Raw genomic sequence first — 18,055 nt, forward strand, 5'->3', positions numbered from 1 at the left:
GAGTGTAAGGCTCGTCTCGCGACTCGTATGCGAGCGTAAATATCGGATTAAAATTTGAAAAGTTGAAAAATACACTGACACATGAGAAACAGAGACCCGTCTTTAGCAGAAAATTGTCTATAACTAAATCGATACACAAGTAAATCATTCTTGTCACTATTGAGTATTCCATAATACGATTGCTTCAATATAATTAACATTTTAAAGACAAATAAAACGTATCTCTATATTATATTCTTGATATTGGCTTTTTAATAGTTCGTTAAGCGTAAATTTAACTGTAGATGGTAGATGACGTTTCTTTTATTTTAGGCACTTACCTCATGATTATATGCTCTATCAAAATTAATTTCGTCGATATGATTATTACTTATATATAAGGCGATGGTATTTTAATAAACAATTCTTCTAACAGCAATGACTCGGAGTTAAAAATGCATCCATTTTCCTCATTGTATCCATAAAAAAATTTTAGGACATTTATTTTAATAAAACCATAAAAATTCTTAAGGAACATTATATTACAACAAAACAATATATTACATTTCCATTAAAGTAAATGCAGTCATCCTCTGCACCGTACGGCACATCCTACAGGTATCACAAACGGACTGTTTCCAAGCAAAAGCAAAGTAAAATGCAGCGAAAATTATACTTAAAGATGTCTAAAAAAATTACAATAAATGTGACTTAAAAGTATTTTCTAACAAACTCGTGTGAGAGAATAACTATTGGTAATGTAATTTTATTTACATAACAATATGCATTCAATAAGACACAGATATAATACCGAATGTGTAACAGATTATATAATGTTGACCAAAGACATGCCGAAATATAGATAATAAAAAAAAAAATCTTTGTAATTTTGATTAACATATCATCAACTTTTGTCGGCGAATTCCTTTTATTTCTACATATTTCGTATACGTCATCGTAACCGTCACAACAAAAATATGAATAGAGCTAAAACTAATGAATGCTGTAGACAAAGAAACTGAATGAGTCTTAAAATTACATATATTTTTGTTATTAGAAAAGAGAATAAAAAATCTGCATATTTTTCCGACATGAAGCATGACCCGACAAACAATTTATTAATTAACAAAAATGCAAAAAAACTAACTTCAAAAATCGAAACTGTCAAATAAAATTAAGTTTCTCAATAAGAACTTTTTAAAATCCTTATATTAAATCTAAATTATCACTTCTCAAGTGTAATCACTTTATAATTTACAGTAATGTAACATGTGTGAAACAAGCCTTATGTTAAGGAAGTCAATGATCAAACTATTTGTTACTTCATACGCCACAAATCTACAGAGAACACACACACCATTGATACGACGAAGACCTTACCATATACAACAGAACATATTAACAAAGTTTTTAAAAGATTTGATGTTTTTATAAGGCTTTGTCTACATTTGTTAATAAGTTTTGTGGTATCTGTGAATTTAAAGTGCAGGTAGTTACAACATCAATTGTATTTTATTGACTATTGATGTTAGTTTTATACTTACTTCTTTTAATATTACATAAATTTTATTACTAGTGCATACAAAATGGCCGTATCCGTTTTGAGTCGTATACGAATACGTTGCTATTTACAGATCGATTTGAATTCAAAAATAGAACAAACAAAAATTTTCATAAAAAAAAAAAATAGTTCACTCGTTTTACCCGAAACCATGAATAATTAAAACGAAAATGCCGTATTCTCAATATTAAACAAAACTTTTGTAACAATATGTTAATGTTGTGGTGTTTATTGAATTTATTAATATAATATATTATGCGTTTGTATCATTAACGAACAGCACGTCCCGATCCTTGAGGCCCACATCCGTTAAGGTCGACGGACCTCTGGCGATTACACGTTTAGGGAAATTAGTGGTGATCTCAAACTCCTCAGGAGACTGCGGATGACTGAAGACGAAATTGTACAGATCCTGGAAATAAAAAATATGCATAAATTCTATATAGAAGAAACTGTAAAGATTATCTCAAAGATCAGATCTTTATATTATATAATAAACTGATTATATATAATAAAAAAACAAACTACCCTCCAACAAACAATCTTGTTAATACGATCTTATATATAACATCTCACAATTACAAAGTACTCACACTTACTTACCAATTCGCATTGAACACATACATTAACAATCACGCACACACAACAGCTCGCGCGCGCGCACGTAATTTAAACTAACCTGCGTAGTATCCACGAGGTAGAACCTCCTCGTGAGTCTCTCCCCGCACGGCAGTCGTATGAGTAACGCGACGGCCGTCGATCCCGTGGCTGGCTCCTCGGGCAGACTGGCCGCCATAGCCGCACGAGCTTCGATCACCTTTGAATAATTATTGAAAGAAATTTAAATAATAGCAATAGATTATATAAATACTATGTTCGTGTATCTTGTTCGTCAACTAAAAGAATAAAATCTCATAGTATGTATGTATAAATAATTGCTCTCACTTATTAAACAAACCTATATATATTTCTATTAAGCAAACCCATATAGACTGAAATCTATGAAATATAATTTACAGAGTAAACGAAACAATAAATACTTATATGTATAAAAGAACGAAAATAGACACATACTATACTTGAAAGTCTATAAAGAAGAATTGCTAAGTGTCATGGCACTTCAAATTAGGTACATATATAGATTTTTTAAATGTACATATATAGATTTTTTAAATATTTTTAACGACCATTATTACTAACAAGATAATAACAATTAAATTTATTTTTTATTCTTATTTTATGATCAATAATGGCTAATAACATCCCACATGTCATCTGATATGTAAATATGCATGTAGCTGCAGATGTTAAACGCACTATCTCAGTAAAAAAGTATTTTTTTTGCATAATGTAATCCATACATTAATGAATGTCTCCACATCCCCCTCTATCACATTATTTTAAAAAAAATCCTAAGGCAAAGTCAGGCCTTTTGAGGCAACCTTGAATGGTACAACCGTAACATCACGAAGATGACATTTCAAGGGTAGGACTAATATAAAAATGTGTAACCTGTTGTCGATGCTGTTCCTCCATCATCTGTCTGTGTAGAGTATCCCTCTCCAGCTGGTCCCGGGCCTCTCGCTCTCTCTCCTTCTTCCTCTCCTTCTCCTGATCAGCCGCCAGCGACTCCGCGTAAGCCTCGTCCTGAGCCGCACGCAGACGGGCCGTCACCTCGCGCTCGACTCTATACAATCGAAAATTACTTGGTTAGACAATGAATTAAATTTAATTTATTTCTTATTATTCATTGTTAATAATTAAAAAAATTAAATGATACAACTGAATTTTAAGTTTAAATTTTATGTTGTGTGATTCGAATTTTAAAAGGTTAGTCGGACAAAACATTTACCGGTTTGAAATATTTGCATTTAAACGGTATAATCGAAATATAATAACCTGTCAGCCCTAGCAGCGGCGAGATGTGGCTCATTCTCAGTAACGACTCTTTGTAGTCGTTGTAACAGCTGTTGAGGCGCGCAAGCACCTTCACTCCTAGCTACCACCGTCATACGATGGTCCCTCACACATACGACGCACATCAAAGGATATCTACGACCCCCCACAGACTGAGCTACTCGCCAACCCTCCGAAGTGTCAATGGAACAACCCCAAAACAGAGCATGTGTGTTTATGTACTGTATTACATCAGGGTCAGCCAGTGTTGTTCTGAAAGTAAATTATCATTAGAGTAAGTATCTTTACACTCTATGTTTTAAGATATGAATGTCACAATTAAGAATATCACATGATAAACATTTATTTCTTTCTATTTAATTAAGGTTAAATAAATAATCAAAATCCTGGTAGGAAACTGATTTCCTTTAATCAATGTCAACATTTATTAATTTGTTTTTATAATATTAAACTGCGATGCTAAAGTTTGTATATCATAACCAAATTATTTGTGGCATACAATCGGCTCCAATTTAAACTTTATATTTAGACACCAAAATGACATCAAAACATTTAAACTAGTTTTAATATGAATGACAGAAAATATCATATTGTTACACCTAGCAATTAGATCTACTATAAGATGTTAGCATAGTTCAATCTCATTCCGTCCTCGAAATAATAAAAAACTAAAAAATTCTTAAATAAATGAAACGAGAAAGTTATTACATACTAAGATATAAGACTTTCGCGAGTATTCATTTAAATAAAACTAATATTTTCAGATTTACTAAGCGTTTTTAACTACATACTCCCATCGTTTAAGTTACTTTACAGCAACGGTGATTTCGGGCAGACGACATGAAGTAAATCCAATAATATCAGTTTTATTTAAACAGTGTTACATGCAAATTGTTAGATTACAATTAAGTTTAAAATACCTGCAAAAGTTTTGTGTCTCTGTTGCTGATTCTGAATGCAGATAGACAATTAAAAATCTCAGCTCATTCTTTGCATCATTGAGAGCCTGTGCATAAGTCCCCTGATAGAAAACGGGATGCGGGCTAAATCTTGATGTGTAATTGTTGATAAAACCCATAACATCACCAAGTTGATCGGTAACCACTTCAAAATAAAAAGAAAAAAATGACATAAATGTTGATAAAATTTTGCCAATTGTATACTAAATACTTAAAACTAAATGGCTAATTTATAATCAAAATTTGTGTGCTATATCATTAAAATCATAAATCTTATATATTTTAAAAGCCATTTTATTATATATCATAATATAAAAATAAAAAATGGGATAGTAATTAATGGATTACAATTTTTTTTTATTTTAGATATACCCTCAAATTGTTTATAATAAATATAAGAGACAAAATTAAATAATACTCACATCTCCTATCATCGTTTCTTACAAAACTTAGCAGCAAGTTCAATACAGAAGTTATAGTGCTGTAACACATTGATACAACTAAGTTGACAACATAACGGAAAAGTCCCCTTACTCCTCCAGGTCCATCTGATCCATCATCTGTAAAAACTTGCTGAGCAATGTGATCATGTACTACCGTAGGTGCTCTTGCTTCTGTAGCAAATACTGATGGCCGACCTTCCCTAATATTGAGCTGTTCCTGTATTGCAACCTACAAGCAACACCATAATATATAATACCTTATATCATCCTAATTATTGCATCACTAGTGCAAGAACTGTTCTTGGTATTAATCATACAAAACTTAAAAGGTGTTGACCTAAAAAAATTAACAGTTTTCACACACCTCCAAATCCCACTGATGCCTTTGTAATACGTCCCTGCATATTGATATATCTTCGATGCCTGTTAGGTCTTGGAATTGCAACATTTTTTCAGTTTGATCTTGGGTCAAACCCAAAGCATTGTCTTCTAAATCCATTGCTTTTGTTTTTTTTAAAGAAAAAAAGCAATAGAATCAATAAGTTGAAAATATCATATACATGAAACTACATAAATATTCTTAGGAACAAAAATTAACACAAAAGAATAATATTAAAATGTTAGGTCAAATATTTTTCACAATAAAATCCCTATTCATAATCTAGGTTTTCTAAAGTTGACATGTCACGTATGTCACATTACAAACGTCATTGCTTTACTTTTTTTACGGCCTCTTAAAATTAAATGAGCAATGGGGTCTAAGATACTGCATTTAGCTATGAAAGATATTTGTACAGGTCTATAGGTGTGTTTGCTTCAAGGCAATAATAGTATATAAATGTAAATTAGGTTTACTAAGCGTTTTTTCTTTTCTACTTAGCGATTATTTAAAAAAAAAATAGTGCGTTAAGTTTTGTATAAATGAAGTTAAAGTTTGAAGAAACAACAATTTATGAGAAATAAGTGATCAGTAATGTATGTTTTGTTGAATATGGCTCTATTTATATATAGAACAACGTGGATAGTGTACTAATTTAGCATACTAAATTATAATTTATTGCCACTTAATTACTTTTTATAGTATATAAACTACCTCTAGAAAAAAAAAATCTAAAATATTACGTATGTACATATCTACATTCTAAATGGTAACGTCTTCTCTCAATAAAAAAATAAATGTGGTCGAACATCAGCAGGAAAATTTATTTACATTGCAATGACAAAAAGATTTTTTTATTATTTCTTTTCTTCCTTCGCAGCTGGAACCTTTCCTTTCTCCACCGGTGGTTCTTCTTCCTCTTCTATAACAGGCTCAGGAGGTACAGAAGGATCTTCATCAGCATTTTCATATAAATATTCAGCCTTATAAAACCAAAATGTTATTTATATCACTTAATTTTAAAAGATTATAAAAAAAAACCATACTTCTAATAGTATTTGTTAGACATTTAGGACGTCCTAAATAATGCACCTATAATATATCTGGTATATACGTAGCGGAAAAATATATAGGCCACAAAAGTGACTGGGTAAAGATTGTATACATTTTTTACACAAAAAAAATGGACTTTATGCCCAAAAATAACGCCTATGACGGGAAAGAACGAATAACGTTTGCATAAATTTATTATCTGGTCCTCGTGTGCCCTTTTCAAAATAGGTTTGTTATTAGACATCATTTTACAGTGATTTCCATTGTGCATAATATGTAGATACGTACATATATAATATGATCATTGACCGTGTGTAATTGTTTTCTCAAAAGTAGGGTATTAATGACTTGCTTTTTTTTGAACAACATCTAAGACAATTCACATAAATATTGAATTCTTGTATAATTATAATACGAATCAGTTTAGTTTTAGCAATATGTAAATTGAGTAACGTCGTATTTCATAAACATTATAAAAAAGGCATATAATTTTATGATCAAAATAAACACTATTATATATTATTAAAAATAACCTTTGACTTAAATATCCACGTACTAGTATATATTTAAACTCAGTTTTCCTAAAAATATTTCAAAAAAAAAACAGTCATGCAAAATCTAAGTATTGAATAATTAAAGGATTTTGTATATTAAAAGGTTGGTAGGCAGAAGTTATAACTATTAGTAAATAGATACAATATTATTAAAACTTTATCCCATTGGTGACCTTAAAACAAAATGAGATAATTATCTGGTTATGTTTTAGTAATATTAATGTTATTTTATACCTTTAAGTCATACAATTCGGGTGCGACATTAAAGAGACTTTCAACAAAGTCATCATAAAAAACATTGCCGTCGCCGCGCACATTTGCATCACGAAGCATTTCTCTAATTTCGTTTTCATTAAAAGCTTCCCCATACGAACTAACAATAACCCGTATGTCATCGATTTCTAAAAAATTCCGTTTTTCTGTGTCGAAAACCTAAAGAAAGTTAGAGAACTTTTTTAATATTGCCTAATAAAATAATTTCTATCTTTAACTGTACCCTAATCAATACATTTTAAACTCGCCTTAAAAGCTAACTTTAATTCATGTTTAATTTCTGGTTCTATAATCCATTTGTCTAACATGTATAAGACTTGTTCCACAGTAAGCATTCTGCTGATTCCCGCATTTAGATTTTCAGCTTCTTTCATTATTTCCAAATAACTTGGATAATGAAAAGACCGTCTATGGAATCTAAAAGAATTAGAAAGTTAAGATGCACAATTTTACAACTTAAAATAAAGTTTTATATATTCTCTACTTCTTCAATTCTAAAAATTGTCTTAAATCCTCTATAGTAATAACATTTATTGGTTCTCCATCATTTATTACAAGTAGAGGCTTAGATTCCTTATCAAACCAGTCAATGATTTCAGATAATTGCTCTTCTGTAAAACGTAAGGTAAAATTTTGTAAAGGATTAAATACATCAAACTCAGACATTTTAGGATAAAATAATTTTAAAAAAGAAAAAAAATTAAAAGGGTAATGACAGTAGTAGTTTGATAAATAAAATAAAATGAAAGTAACGTTTATTAACTTGAACATACATAATAATTTCATACAAAAAAATTAAAAATGGAAAATTTTATATATATATAATCAATGAAGCATTTTTAAACTTTTTCATTATTTAACTTATCATTTATGAAGAAAGTAGGTACATAGGTGCTTTTTGATATTATTTAGAATTTTGTACCATAATCTAGAATCTGTCACATCTGTCGATTATATGACAATACTTATAAGTTATGACTTATGCCTCTAAACAATTAAGATAGTATCCTAGAAGGTAGTAGGTCTAAATGTAACATGATTTATCTAAACAATATTGAGGAATGTATCAATATATAAAAATATAAATTACAAGTTATATTTCTACAAGTGCCTGGAAACGTGGTTTTTAATATAAATTTGAATCTATTTAAAGCTTTGTAATTATTTCCAAAAGACATTAATATTTTTATGTCTTTCTTTTATACGTTTCGTATTTTTATATCAGCTTAGCCATGTTTGAATCTGATGATTATGACGAGGTGATTATGTCGTAAAATGATATCTAAGTGTTTATAAATAATATATTGTATACTAAACAGTTAACCAAACAAGATTACCAAATTCACTCTATTGTTTACATAAACCGTAATAAATTATTTTTTGTAACTATAACAAAATATTTTCGTTACAGATTCTATCTCAAATTGAGTTGCCACAGACAAGTTTAGTATTAAATTTAGATGTTTCAAATTTACCAACGAAAAATAAAGAAAATGAGCAAAATATTTCAAATGAGTGCTTGTCTACATTAAAAAATAGGGAAGATGCTGTACTTGTTAACAAATCTGCTATGGTAATAGAAGACAATCTATCTTTAAATAACTCATCTTCAAAACACTCAAAAAGAAAAATTATAAATAATCACTTCAATCAAAAAAGTAAAAGAAAATTTCCTGGCCCTGCTGGTTTGCTAACAGGGACACTTGTGGATACGAAGGATGACTCTGAAGGTCAATTAGAAGTGTTTTCACAGGTATAATTACATATTTGAAAGATTTTAAAATTTATTTATTTTTGAAGAAAAAGATATTACTATTTCTACTTATGCTACTTAAACAGCCATGTATTAGCACTTTTAAATTATTAAACATTTTTAATAGGATATTGATTTCACTCAAAATTCTTTGAGTCATGAGATTTGGGAGTCTCCTCTGTGGAAGCGACTTTTAGAAGACACAAAAAGCTTAGGAATAATAAATACTATTAAATCTATCAAATTACAAGCTGTTGCGGGAAATCTTCAGAAAAAGAAAGCTGAAATTGTTACAGCTTTCATTGAAAGTGTTGATAGATCTGCAATTGATCCACTTATTATTATAAAAGATAAAACTGGTAAGACTATAGAAATCTGTATAGACATATGTTTATGAATTACATGTATGTTTATGTACATTTATGAATTCATTTACAAGCATAAATATAGGAAATAATAAGTGTCATATTCATGTATTGCCAGACATAAAAGGAATCTATATACATTTTATTTTCAGATAGAATAAAATGCACACTTCATAGAGATGCATGGACCGCCTTTTCCTCGTACATAGTATCTGAACACTGTGCTCTGGTTTTATGGAAGCCAACTGTCCTTACAACTGGTAGCGCTTTCAAAAAACATTATTTAAATATAACTCTTAGTAATATTTGGGCTATCTATAGTTCAGCTTTGATAGATAAAGATGAATCATTGCCAGAAGACTGTGAAAAAATAAATGAACATACCTTCACAATTATAAAGATGGAAAGAAATGGAACAGGTAAATTTGTATTAATTTATTTGTGCAATATGGTATTATGATTGTAATAGTTTTTATAATCAAATATTTCTTTCAGAACCAAATGATTTAACCATAAATAAGGAAAATTTTGAATTACTAGATGATCTAGATAACATATTTTCTGATGATATTTTCTAAGTTTTATGTTCTAAATTCTAAAAAATATAAACATATGATTTTAATGAGTTTAAATTTAAGGTTAAACCGAAACATGTCTAATATGAATAAAAATTTAATTTATCTTTTTTCTTTTCTATATTATGACTTCATTTACAGAGTTTTTGAGGAATATTTAGCCAATGTCAACATATTTATGAAATGTATGAATATTATACAATTTTAATTACTATGTGGAGAAAACACGAAGGAGTTTGTCTAGTAGAATAATGGCGATTTGTTTTTATACTCTGTTTATATATTTCCCAGACTCTAGAACATCTCAAAAAATACATAGTTTATATTAAATTGTTATAGAAAACAAGTTGTAAGTTATAAGACAAAAGGACTATGAACTGAACTTTAAATGTACTCAACATTAATTGGATGAGGTATATTGTGAAACGGAACATCATATAACGGATAAGTTATTTATGAAGTTGCATATAAGAAATTGAACTCTCATCTGAACCACTTTTCTGATCTGAATCACAATTTTATCCAAGTAGTGGCTGGCTTGAAAATATTCATTAAACTTTTACATTGAAATTCTGCGGTGACATAACACAAAGAACTTTTTTTATGTTATGGCTGCATGGACACTGAAATCATGGAATATTTTGCCAACGTTTCGACTATAAACTAAACTTAAAAAAAAAAACTCTCAATGTTAATAGTTCGGGGAGTATTATACCTACAAAATAAAGGGGTGTAATAAATCCAACAAATATTATATGACTACAGTATATAATTCCATACATCCATCAAGTAGACCTTATTTTAATATGCTTAGATACAATATGTTTTGATAGTGTGGCGGCGTGATGATAAGTGCTTGGGCACATCTTGCATTTATAGGCACCTTCAGTCTTCTTTGGTACTTCCTGTCTGGAGTTCTCCGGATCTTGTTTATAATGAAGCTTAACATGCCGCTGGCAGTTATTCAGCTTGTTAAATACCAACTGGAAATGCGTAAATTATTTAACTTTTGTCATTTCTTTATATGAGTACCCATTCAACAAGTCTCTACATAATACTTACATGACACTGGTTACAAATATATTGCTTCTCTTTAACAGTACCGATGACACTGTATAGATCACTTGTGTCATCGGCATCTATAGTTAGAGGTGTTTCAGTCTCCATACATTCAGTCTACATAGAAAAATAATGTTTGTTTTAGCTACTTTATAAAATAAAATCAAAAAATTAGATGATAATATCAAAAAAATCTTACCTCTTGATGAAGCCTAAGCCCCTCCTCTGTTTTATATACAGCAGCACAGGCACTACACGCAAAAGCAGTTTTGGGATATCGAGATTTCATCTCGGTCATAGTTTTTATAGGAATATCTTTAAATGGAAAAAACGTGTTATAATTACGTTATATGAAAATTAATCTTTTATGTAATTGCATACTCACGTCTCTTATTAAGAGTTATTGAAATTCTGGTTATGCCATCAGAATCTTTTGTCTCTCTTATATGGATGTGCAAGAAAATATCATCATCCAACTCCTCAGATCTTTCTTGTAATTCATCATCATCATCGTCTAAAAACATTTTATATTAATGAAAGATAAAATATAATTAATTTACTATTGAAGTCCGATATATAAATATAATCATATCCTAGAGCTACATACATAGAAACAACACATATTCAAATACACACACACACATAGACGACACCCTACCATATACAAACATAAACATGTACTTGAAAGCAGTCTTAACCTTCCTCTCCCAGCAGCCGCGGCAGCATAGTAGGCAGGAACATGAACCGCCACCCTCGGGTACCCTCGAGTACAGCTCGCCCCGTCACTAAAGTCGCCCTACCCTCCTTGAACACGTTACCGGACGTGTCTTGTAGTATAACCACCTGGACATTAAAAGATATTAATTATTTAATATTACTACTAAGTCTTATTACTTTGTATCTTTTACTAACTTATCACACTGGAACATTTGTTAGCGTTAGAAAATTGAAAATAAGTTTTGTCAGTAATTGTTGAGTAGTACATAACTACATGTAACTATGAAAGGAATTATTTAACAAACATTTCATTTAATGGGGTAATAAATTTTTAATTTTATAAGACTTGACTGGTTAATTATTTTTCACTTTAAATTAAATTTTGAGAGCAAGTTATTAATATGGAATGATCAAGTTTAATTATAATTTTCTTTTTAATCAATGTATTAATAAATAAAATTAATAATAAAAACCTTTACAATCTTAGGTAATCATTAATGAATTAATCATTTACCTTAGTAATCATCAATCGCCGTTCAATAATAGCCGGTTTGAATTCGGGTACCCGTAGGAGTTGTTCAACGACTGTCTCGGCTGCTGATATGTCCTTCACACTACACGTGTCATAGCCTCTTAGAGCTTGTTGAATTAAATTTTCGAATTTGAATTCTTCTAAAGTTGTTGTACCTGTATTTATATGTAATGGAGCATAAAATAATAATTAAAAAATATATGATATTTAAATAACTTAATAAGATAATATCTTTTTTACATTGCTGTTGTCCATTTTGTTGGGCTAGTTTAAGATTTGCTTGTTTGGGATCCACCGGTGCCTCAGTCTTGACCACTCTGGCCACCAATTTTTTACCCGTTGTTGTTTTACCCAAAACTATTTCTGATGGAATGTCTGTAAATGAAGAAAACAAAAAATGCAACAATCGTAATAAAATATATAAAGTAATGTTAGCACCAACCTCTGAATGAGAATTTGGTTTTTAATCTCAAAACATCATTCTCCCGTTTGCATTTTGTATCTTTCACAGAATTCAGTTGCACATAGTCATGTTCAACTCTGATCGCCTCATCTTGTTCCTCCTCTATTGTTTCAACTTGTAATATTTCTGTGAATATAAATGTATTTATTAAACATTCATCAAAAAATTTAAAATAAGAATTATTAAGATATATTAAAAAAAATAAGTTAGGTAAAATAATTAATATTATATGTACCATGATCATTCTCAGAGTATTCCGAGACCTCCTGTGAATTACCATCAGCTATAATTTGGTCGCCTTCAACAATAAAGTGAAGTGTCTCTTCTTCATTATTTTCATCGCCTTCCGTCATTTCATACTTAGGTTCAATATAACTAGTTTCTTCAATTTTAACAGGACTAAAATTATTCAACGACCATTTAATACAATAAGATAATAAAATAAAAAATTAAGTAATAAAGACTGAAAATATTACTTCTGGTTGATATCTTCACTGTTATCATCGTCAATTTCATTCTTTAGCTTCTGGATTAATTCTAAAACAATCAAATCATAAATATGTATGTTTAATACAAATTAATATTATATATGAAATACATACTTTCGTCTGCTGTTATGTCGTGTAATCCTAATGTATCTAGCAAGAACACTTTGTCATTTATTTCCAGTAATATCCATCCTTTTCTCTTCAATAATTGATATTGTTCATCGCTTAATGTTATCTGAAATTGGTATATTTTATAATTAAAATATGTAACTACATGTATATGTGTAAACAAATGGTTAAACAATGTGACAACTGTACAAAAATGTTTATAAATGAATACCAATGAAATTTATGATATTTTATAACATTGCAATACCTCAGTACAATCACCATTAGCTTTATTGCTACCTCCTTCAGATAGTGTGGTACTTGCTACATCCTCTTTTGTGTCCTCTATCGTGTCTTCATCCATCTACAGAAATTGCTTAATTTATTACACCCTTTATAAAATTACATAGTTTTATATTTGATAAAACATTATGTATAAGAAAAAATTTTAAATAGAGATCTTACACATTTTTGTTTTATGATGCTTTGTCACAAAGATTTTGTTGAGTAAACACATATTTTGTATCCAATTTCAAAAAATTAATTAATTAATCTAGATTTCATATAACACTGATTACCTGTTCAACATGATCCTCTTTGCTATTTGAAGCTGATTGTAATAAAAAACTATTTGAGTACGGATTATTGTCTCCACCAGGCAGAATAAATTGGTCTGCAATGAGAGATAGCTGTTAAATATATTGTTAAAAAAAAAGAATTACTACAAATTTGTCACACTTACCTGAAACTGATATAAGTTCGGAGGATTCATCAACATCAACATAAAACTGTTGGGGTGTGACATCATAGACAGCGCAGGACTGGCTCTCATCCAAATTATCCTTAGCACTTTCAACTTGCCTTACATATTGAATTGGCCTATCTACTGGTTTAAAAAATATTCAAATGAAATGACTATTGCACCAAATAAAGTCTATAAATGATAATAATCAATGCTTACCACTAAGAAATGTTCCATCACCTTGGACAACAAAAAACTCGCTTGTATCATTGTCGCCGCTATCAGCTTCGAGGTATTCATATGTTTCATAAGTTTCTTTATCCATGCTATGGATTTTCTCGAATTTAAAAACAGAAATGTTCAGAAAATTAAAAGAAACTTAATAGAATATACTACTAACCTTGTCTTTGTCCATCAATGAGGGTTATAAACAAAGAAAAAGTCTTTTTAATACTTGAAACCTTTAATTTAGAGAAATCGCAATTATATGAATATCTATACTCAAATTAGCATTACTAAAATATTAACCAAAACAATCGATTTAACTTCAAATTCATATTCTTAAGGTTGTCAAATGTCAAACAATAATTTTGATTTTAACACGGCACAGATTATCTCAAATCAGTTAAAATATGTTCACAAAGGACACGTAACTTTAAAACGGAAAATTTGTCTTATGTTAAAGTGAAGTCAAAGACAAAATTAGTTGTCGCAAATGCTTCACAATGAACAGTGTTTTGTAATGCGTATATATAATTTTTAATTTCTAAAGGCTTGTAAAAAGGAGCTTTAAATTTCCCCTGCACAATTAAATTAACAATTCTGTTCATCATAACATCCTTTTCAAGAACACTTGCATAAGCGTCCCAAGCACCTAGATGAAATCTATTAAAAAATACATCCGAACGTAGGATATGTTTACAAATCGGTATATCAAAAGCACAACCATAGTATACAATTGTACCCGATTTGTCTAGAAGTCGTAACAGTACATCCTCAAATCTACCCCCTAAACAGTTTAAAGCTAAAACAGGTCTAGTTACAGATGTGTTAAAAACCATAAGTTCTTCCGCCTCTTCAAGAGTATAAACTGCTGTAGCTCCTATTTTCAAAAGATTTTCTTTTACACATTCATAACCACAATGACTAGCGACTATATTCAATGTATTTATGCCCCATGCCTTACAAAGTTGTATTACTGATTGACCACAAGGGCTATTAGCAGCGTTCTGTATTACAGTATCTCCAGGTTTCATCTTCCTGAAATCTTTGAGCATGCGGTAGGCAGTACAAGGTGCTATCGTTAACATAGCTGCTTCAGGGAGGGGAATATTTGGGGAAATAACATGGACATCTCGTTCATTATAAATTCCGTATTTGCACCAAGTACCAAGCATTCTTGATGTTAACACTACTCTTTCACCAGGTTCTACAGCACACACTAGTTCACCAATTTCTACGACATCACCAACACCTTCATCTCCAGGGATACTTGGCAAACGGGGAAGAATTGGGTTCCTACCTGCAAATCAAGCAGGGATTGTAAATATTATTATAACTATTTTTTATTATTTATAGAAGATTCTAATTCTAGACCTTTGCATTTACATTCATTGAAAATAATTATATATTATAAAAAAAAAACAAAGAAATGTTTTTATTTTATAGTTTAATATTTTAAATAACACTATAACATTTTAACTTACATTAACAACCTGTTGTGTTTTCACATGCATATCTTTACCATAATATACATAATATATTATTATACATCATATTACATATTAAGAATTACTAATAAACTACTTTATTTCAAATTATTTTGTCAAGTACCCTCATATTTATATAAATCCAACTATAGCCAAGTTATTGAAGATTCCGGTTTTGTAGCAATATGAAACTTAACGAATGAAAATATACACTGTTGAGCTTTGTTAAGCCGATGAATAAATAGCCTCTGCTAAAATAATAATTGCCAGAATTTTTATTAAGCAGAGAAATCTAATAGGTATTTACATCCAGTAAAACCTTTTGTAGATAGTGTTTGTCCTATAGCTGTTTTATAATCATCAAATTTTACCATCTTGTGAACAGGGCAATTAAGTTTCTTTTCGAGCATTAGGCTAATAATATCACAGATCATATCCTCTTTCTTATCCTGAGGAGCTTTCTCATTCCAAGCTGTCATCCAGAATCCGTGGAAGGATATGTTTTTGAAGATAAGTGAGGCATTTGGAATAGTCACAGGTTCTCTCGACATTGCCCCATAAGTTACAACCGCAGCAGATTTCTGCAAATGTCTTACCATTTCTAAAGCATTTTTCCCACCAACACAATTCAATGCCAATGATGGTCTATCAATTTTATTTTCTTTAAATATAGTTGTTGTCCGCAACTCCTCCTCAGTGAGAACATATGTTGCACCTAAACATTTTAAATACTCCTTCAATTCATTGATTTCAGGACGGTTTCTGACTATATTTATATTTTTTACTCCCCATGCCTTGCAGATTTGTATTACCATTTGACCACAAGCGCTATTTGCTCCATTTTGTATAACCACAAGACCATCTTTAACATTTTTAAAGTCTGATAGCATTCTGTATGCAGTACAAGGATTAACAGTAAGCGTAGCTGCTTCGACTAGACCAAGTTCTTTAGGAACAACTCTCAATACTTGCTGATTCAGAATGGCCACATCCCTCCAAGTACCATTTAATGGTTTAACTATAATGACTCTGTCTCCAGGACAAATGTTCTTCACTCCATCACTCACACTTTCAACAACACCAACTCCTTCATTACCTGGGATAGATGGCAGTGTAATTTTGACTGGATATTTGCCTAAAACAAGTATAATATTTACAGAGATATGGAAAAACTTTTAATTTAAAGTTATTGGAGATAACTACAAATATTACAACTTTAATTTAAAAAAAAAGTAAGTAAAATACCTTATCTTGTCTTCATTTATAATATTAATTGAATAAAAAATTTTCTTCACTTCATATAATAGTTTCTGTGGTGAAAAATTAAGTTTATCAAATATTATTTAGTACCTTGAATAGTATTTATATCCGCCGGGTTGACCGGTGCTGCTAACATCCTTACAAGAACTTCTTGATTTTTAAGTGGAGGCACCTCAACTTCTTTCATTCTGACAACATGAAGCGGATCGCCAAATTCGGCGTAAAATAGGTTTTTTGATGTTAGATTTCTTACATTTTTGTGAAAAGTAATCGAAGAATTTCCTAGACTTCTCCATCCACCTCGTACGAGATGGAAAATTGACATTGTGTTATTGGGAATATAACAGTTTCTTTTATTGTACTTTATAATTCAGAATATAAATGCAATGCACTGTATAATTTTATTATGTTTCTTATCGAGGTAAAATTGTAAGGCCAAGATAATTAATATTTATAATAATACAAAATCTTTTTACCAAATGTCATGTAAATTATAAATATTTTTGATGTTGACAGTGACACTAAAAAACTCAAATTGTCATTTTCTAGGAAAAGACTGTGAATATGTAGGACTGTGTTTATGTTTCCTTTTTTTATTTTGTCAGGAATAAAGTCTGTTGGGTTACTATTTTATTTTGATTTCATCATATAAAAATAATTACAATTCAAACTTTCGACAAATCTGATTTCATATCTATAGGGCTTACTAAATTTTAAAGGGTGTCCCATAAGTCCTTTGATATTTAAATTCAGAAAAAAATGCAAATGGAGAGCAAGAATGGCGCACAGAGTGCGGAGAAAGCACCAACGGTCTTTTGGAATTATAGATAGATATTGATCCTACCAATACACTTAATTTCGTAAATGAAATGCTGAACCGCTAGAATTAATTTAACAACTTGTTAATCTCTGACTGACTTTCACATCAACGGCCATGTCTATTGGCAAAACTGTCACTGTTAGAGTAGCGAAAAGCCCACGTTATAAATATCAAAAGCCTAAAGTCATAATTTTGGAAACGAAGATGGTCGTGCGGTTGCTTTTACTAATGATTGAGGATTTTTTTACACTAGAGTTGTATAATTTTTCAAGTTTCAAAACCTAGACCTGGTTGCAACAAGATGGCACAACTTTCCATACCTCTACCACCGCTATGCCCGTCGTCT

At 30.2% G+C, this 18,055-nt stretch overlaps 5 protein-coding genes across 9 annotated transcripts; 1 reads left to right on the forward strand and 4 right to left on the reverse strand.

Annotated features, from left to right (window-relative positions):
• Positions 1 to 503: 503 nt before the first annotated feature.
• On the reverse strand, positions 504 to 5,550 carry LOC116771264 (FAS-associated factor 2). The gene is made up of 7 exons (XM_032663070.2): positions 5,224 to 5,550; positions 4,839 to 5,088; positions 4,378 to 4,561; positions 3,440 to 3,709; positions 3,053 to 3,227; positions 2,220 to 2,357; positions 504 to 1,952 (listed from the first exon to the last, which is right to left on the reverse strand). The coding sequence occupies exons 1-7, from the start codon at positions 5,356 to 5,358 to the stop codon at positions 1,794 to 1,796; spliced, it is 1,311 nt and encodes a 436-aa protein (XP_032518961.1). The 5' UTR covers positions 5,359 to 5,550; the 3' UTR covers positions 504 to 1,793.
• A 486-nt stretch (positions 5,551 to 6,036) lies between these two features.
• LOC133319317 (calmodulin-like) lies at positions 6,037 to 7,836 on the reverse strand. Its single transcript, XM_061523274.1, has 4 exons — positions 7,603 to 7,836; positions 7,367 to 7,535; positions 7,080 to 7,277; positions 6,037 to 6,221 (listed from the first exon to the last, which is right to left on the reverse strand). Exons 1-4 carry the CDS (start codon positions 7,782 to 7,784, stop codon positions 6,096 to 6,098), a joined length of 675 nt encoding a protein of 224 aa, XP_061379258.1. The 5' UTR covers positions 7,785 to 7,836; the 3' UTR covers positions 6,037 to 6,095.
• A 238-nt stretch (positions 7,837 to 8,074) lies between these two features.
• On the forward strand, positions 8,075 to 9,920 carry LOC116771524 (uncharacterized). Of its 2 annotated transcripts, none has more exons than XM_061523174.1 (5): positions 8,075 to 8,133; positions 8,530 to 8,871; positions 8,999 to 9,230; positions 9,389 to 9,655; positions 9,732 to 9,920. In XM_061523174.1, the coding sequence occupies exons 2-5, from the start codon at positions 8,689 to 8,691 to the stop codon at positions 9,812 to 9,814; spliced, it is 765 nt and encodes a 254-aa protein (XP_061379158.1). In that variant the 5' UTR covers positions 8,075 to 8,133; positions 8,530 to 8,688; the 3' UTR covers positions 9,815 to 9,920. The 2 variants fall into 2 exon arrangements, with proteins under 2 accessions (XP_061379158.1, XP_032519286.2); XM_032663395.2 differs by having other exon boundaries at positions 8,096 to 8,377.
• A 642-nt stretch (positions 9,921 to 10,562) lies between these two features.
• On the reverse strand, positions 10,563 to 14,466 carry LOC116771435 (uncharacterized). Of its 2 annotated transcripts, none has more exons than XM_061523171.1 (16): positions 14,321 to 14,466; positions 14,140 to 14,246; positions 13,921 to 14,061; positions 13,757 to 13,851; positions 13,447 to 13,542; positions 13,185 to 13,305; positions 13,059 to 13,119; positions 12,818 to 12,981; positions 12,562 to 12,708; positions 12,360 to 12,494; positions 12,102 to 12,274; positions 11,569 to 11,713; positions 11,256 to 11,384; positions 11,070 to 11,185; positions 10,874 to 10,987; positions 10,563 to 10,794 (listed from the first exon to the last, which is right to left on the reverse strand). In XM_061523171.1, the coding sequence occupies exons 2-16, from the start codon at positions 14,243 to 14,245 to the stop codon at positions 10,597 to 10,599; spliced, it is 1,941 nt and encodes a 646-aa protein (XP_061379155.1). In that variant the 5' UTR covers position 14,246; positions 14,321 to 14,466; the 3' UTR covers positions 10,563 to 10,596. The 2 variants fall into 2 exon arrangements, with proteins under 2 accessions (XP_061379155.1, XP_061379154.1); XM_061523170.1 differs by having other exon boundaries at positions 13,921 to 14,064.
• A 90-nt stretch (positions 14,467 to 14,556) lies between these two features.
• On the reverse strand, positions 14,557 to 17,413 carry LOC116771149 (enoyl-[acyl-carrier-protein] reductase, mitochondrial). Of its 3 annotated transcripts, XR_009752954.1 has the most exons (3): positions 16,980 to 17,387; positions 15,627 to 16,764; positions 15,327 to 15,442 (listed from the first exon to the last, which is right to left on the reverse strand). XR_009752954.1 is itself a non-coding variant. In XM_061523173.1 (2 exons), the coding sequence occupies exons 1-2, from the start codon at positions 17,212 to 17,214 to the stop codon at positions 14,595 to 14,597; spliced, it is 1,083 nt and encodes a 360-aa protein (XP_061379157.1). In that variant the 5' UTR covers positions 17,215 to 17,413; the 3' UTR covers positions 14,557 to 14,594. The 3 variants fall into 3 exon arrangements, 2 of the variants coding, with proteins under 2 accessions (XP_061379157.1, XP_061379156.1); XM_061523173.1 differs by lacking the exon at positions 15,627 to 16,764 and having other exon boundaries at positions 14,557 to 15,442; positions 16,980 to 17,413; XM_061523172.1 differs by lacking the exon at positions 15,327 to 15,442 and having other exon boundaries at positions 15,573 to 16,764.
• Positions 17,414 to 18,055: the final 642 nt, after the last annotated feature.

This window comes from Danaus plexippus, chromosome 17, assembly GCF_018135715.1.
Source record: "Danaus plexippus chromosome 17, MEX_DaPlex, whole genome shotgun sequence".
NCBI lineage: Eukaryota > Metazoa > Arthropoda > Insecta > Lepidoptera > Nymphalidae > Danaus > Danaus plexippus.

Coding starts and splice junctions, on each gene's coding strand:
- LOC116771264 (XM_032663070.2), bottom strand. CDS start 5,358: ATGGATTTAGAAGACAATGCTTTGGGTTTGACCCAAGATCAAACTGAA. Junction 5,089..5,223: donor GGCATCAGTGGGATTTGGAG/GTGTGTGAAAAC, acceptor TGTTGCTTGTAG/GTTGCAATACAGGAACAGCT. Junction 1,953..2,219: donor ACCTCGTGGATACTACGCAG/GTTAGTTTAAAT, acceptor TTTTATTTCCAG/GATCTGTACAATTTCGTCTT.
- LOC133319317 (XM_061523274.1), bottom strand. CDS start 7,784: ATGTCTGAGTTTGATGTATTTAATCCTTTACAAAATTTTACCTTACGT. Junction 7,536..7,602: donor CAATTTTTAGAATTGAAGAA/GTAGAGAATATA, acceptor TAATTCTTTTAG/ATTCCATAGACGGTCTTTTC. Junction 7,278..7,366: donor AATTAAAGTTAGCTTTTAAG/GCGAGTTTAAAA, acceptor AACTTTCTTTAG/GTTTTCGACACAGAAAAACG.
- LOC116771524 (XM_032663395.2), top strand. CDS start 8,351: ATGTTTGAATCTGATGATTATGACGAG. Junction 8,378..8,529: donor AATCTGATGATTATGACGAG/GTGATTATGTCG, acceptor TTTTCGTTACAG/ATTCTATCTCAAATTGAGTT. Junction 8,872..8,998: donor AATTAGAAGTGTTTTCACAG/GTATAATTACAT, acceptor CATTTTTAATAG/GATATTGATTTCACTCAAAA.
- LOC116771435 (XM_061523170.1), bottom strand. CDS start 14,245: ATGGATAAAGAAACTTATGAAACATATGAATACCTCGAAGCTGATAGC. Junction 13,852..13,920: donor CGAACTTATATCAGTTTCAG/GTAAGTGTGACA, acceptor CTCTCATTGCAG/ACCAATTTATTCTGCCTGGT. Junction 12,709..12,817: donor ATACTCTGAGAATGATCATG/GTACATATAATA, acceptor TTATATTCACAG/AAATATTACAAGTTGAAACA.
- LOC116771149 (XM_061523172.1), bottom strand. CDS start 17,214: ATGTCAATTTTCCATCTCGTACGAGGTGGATGGAGAAGTCTAGGAAAT. Junction 16,765..16,979: donor GGATATAAATACTATTCAAG/GTACTAAATAAT, acceptor TACTTGTTTTAG/GCAAATATCCAGTCAAAATT.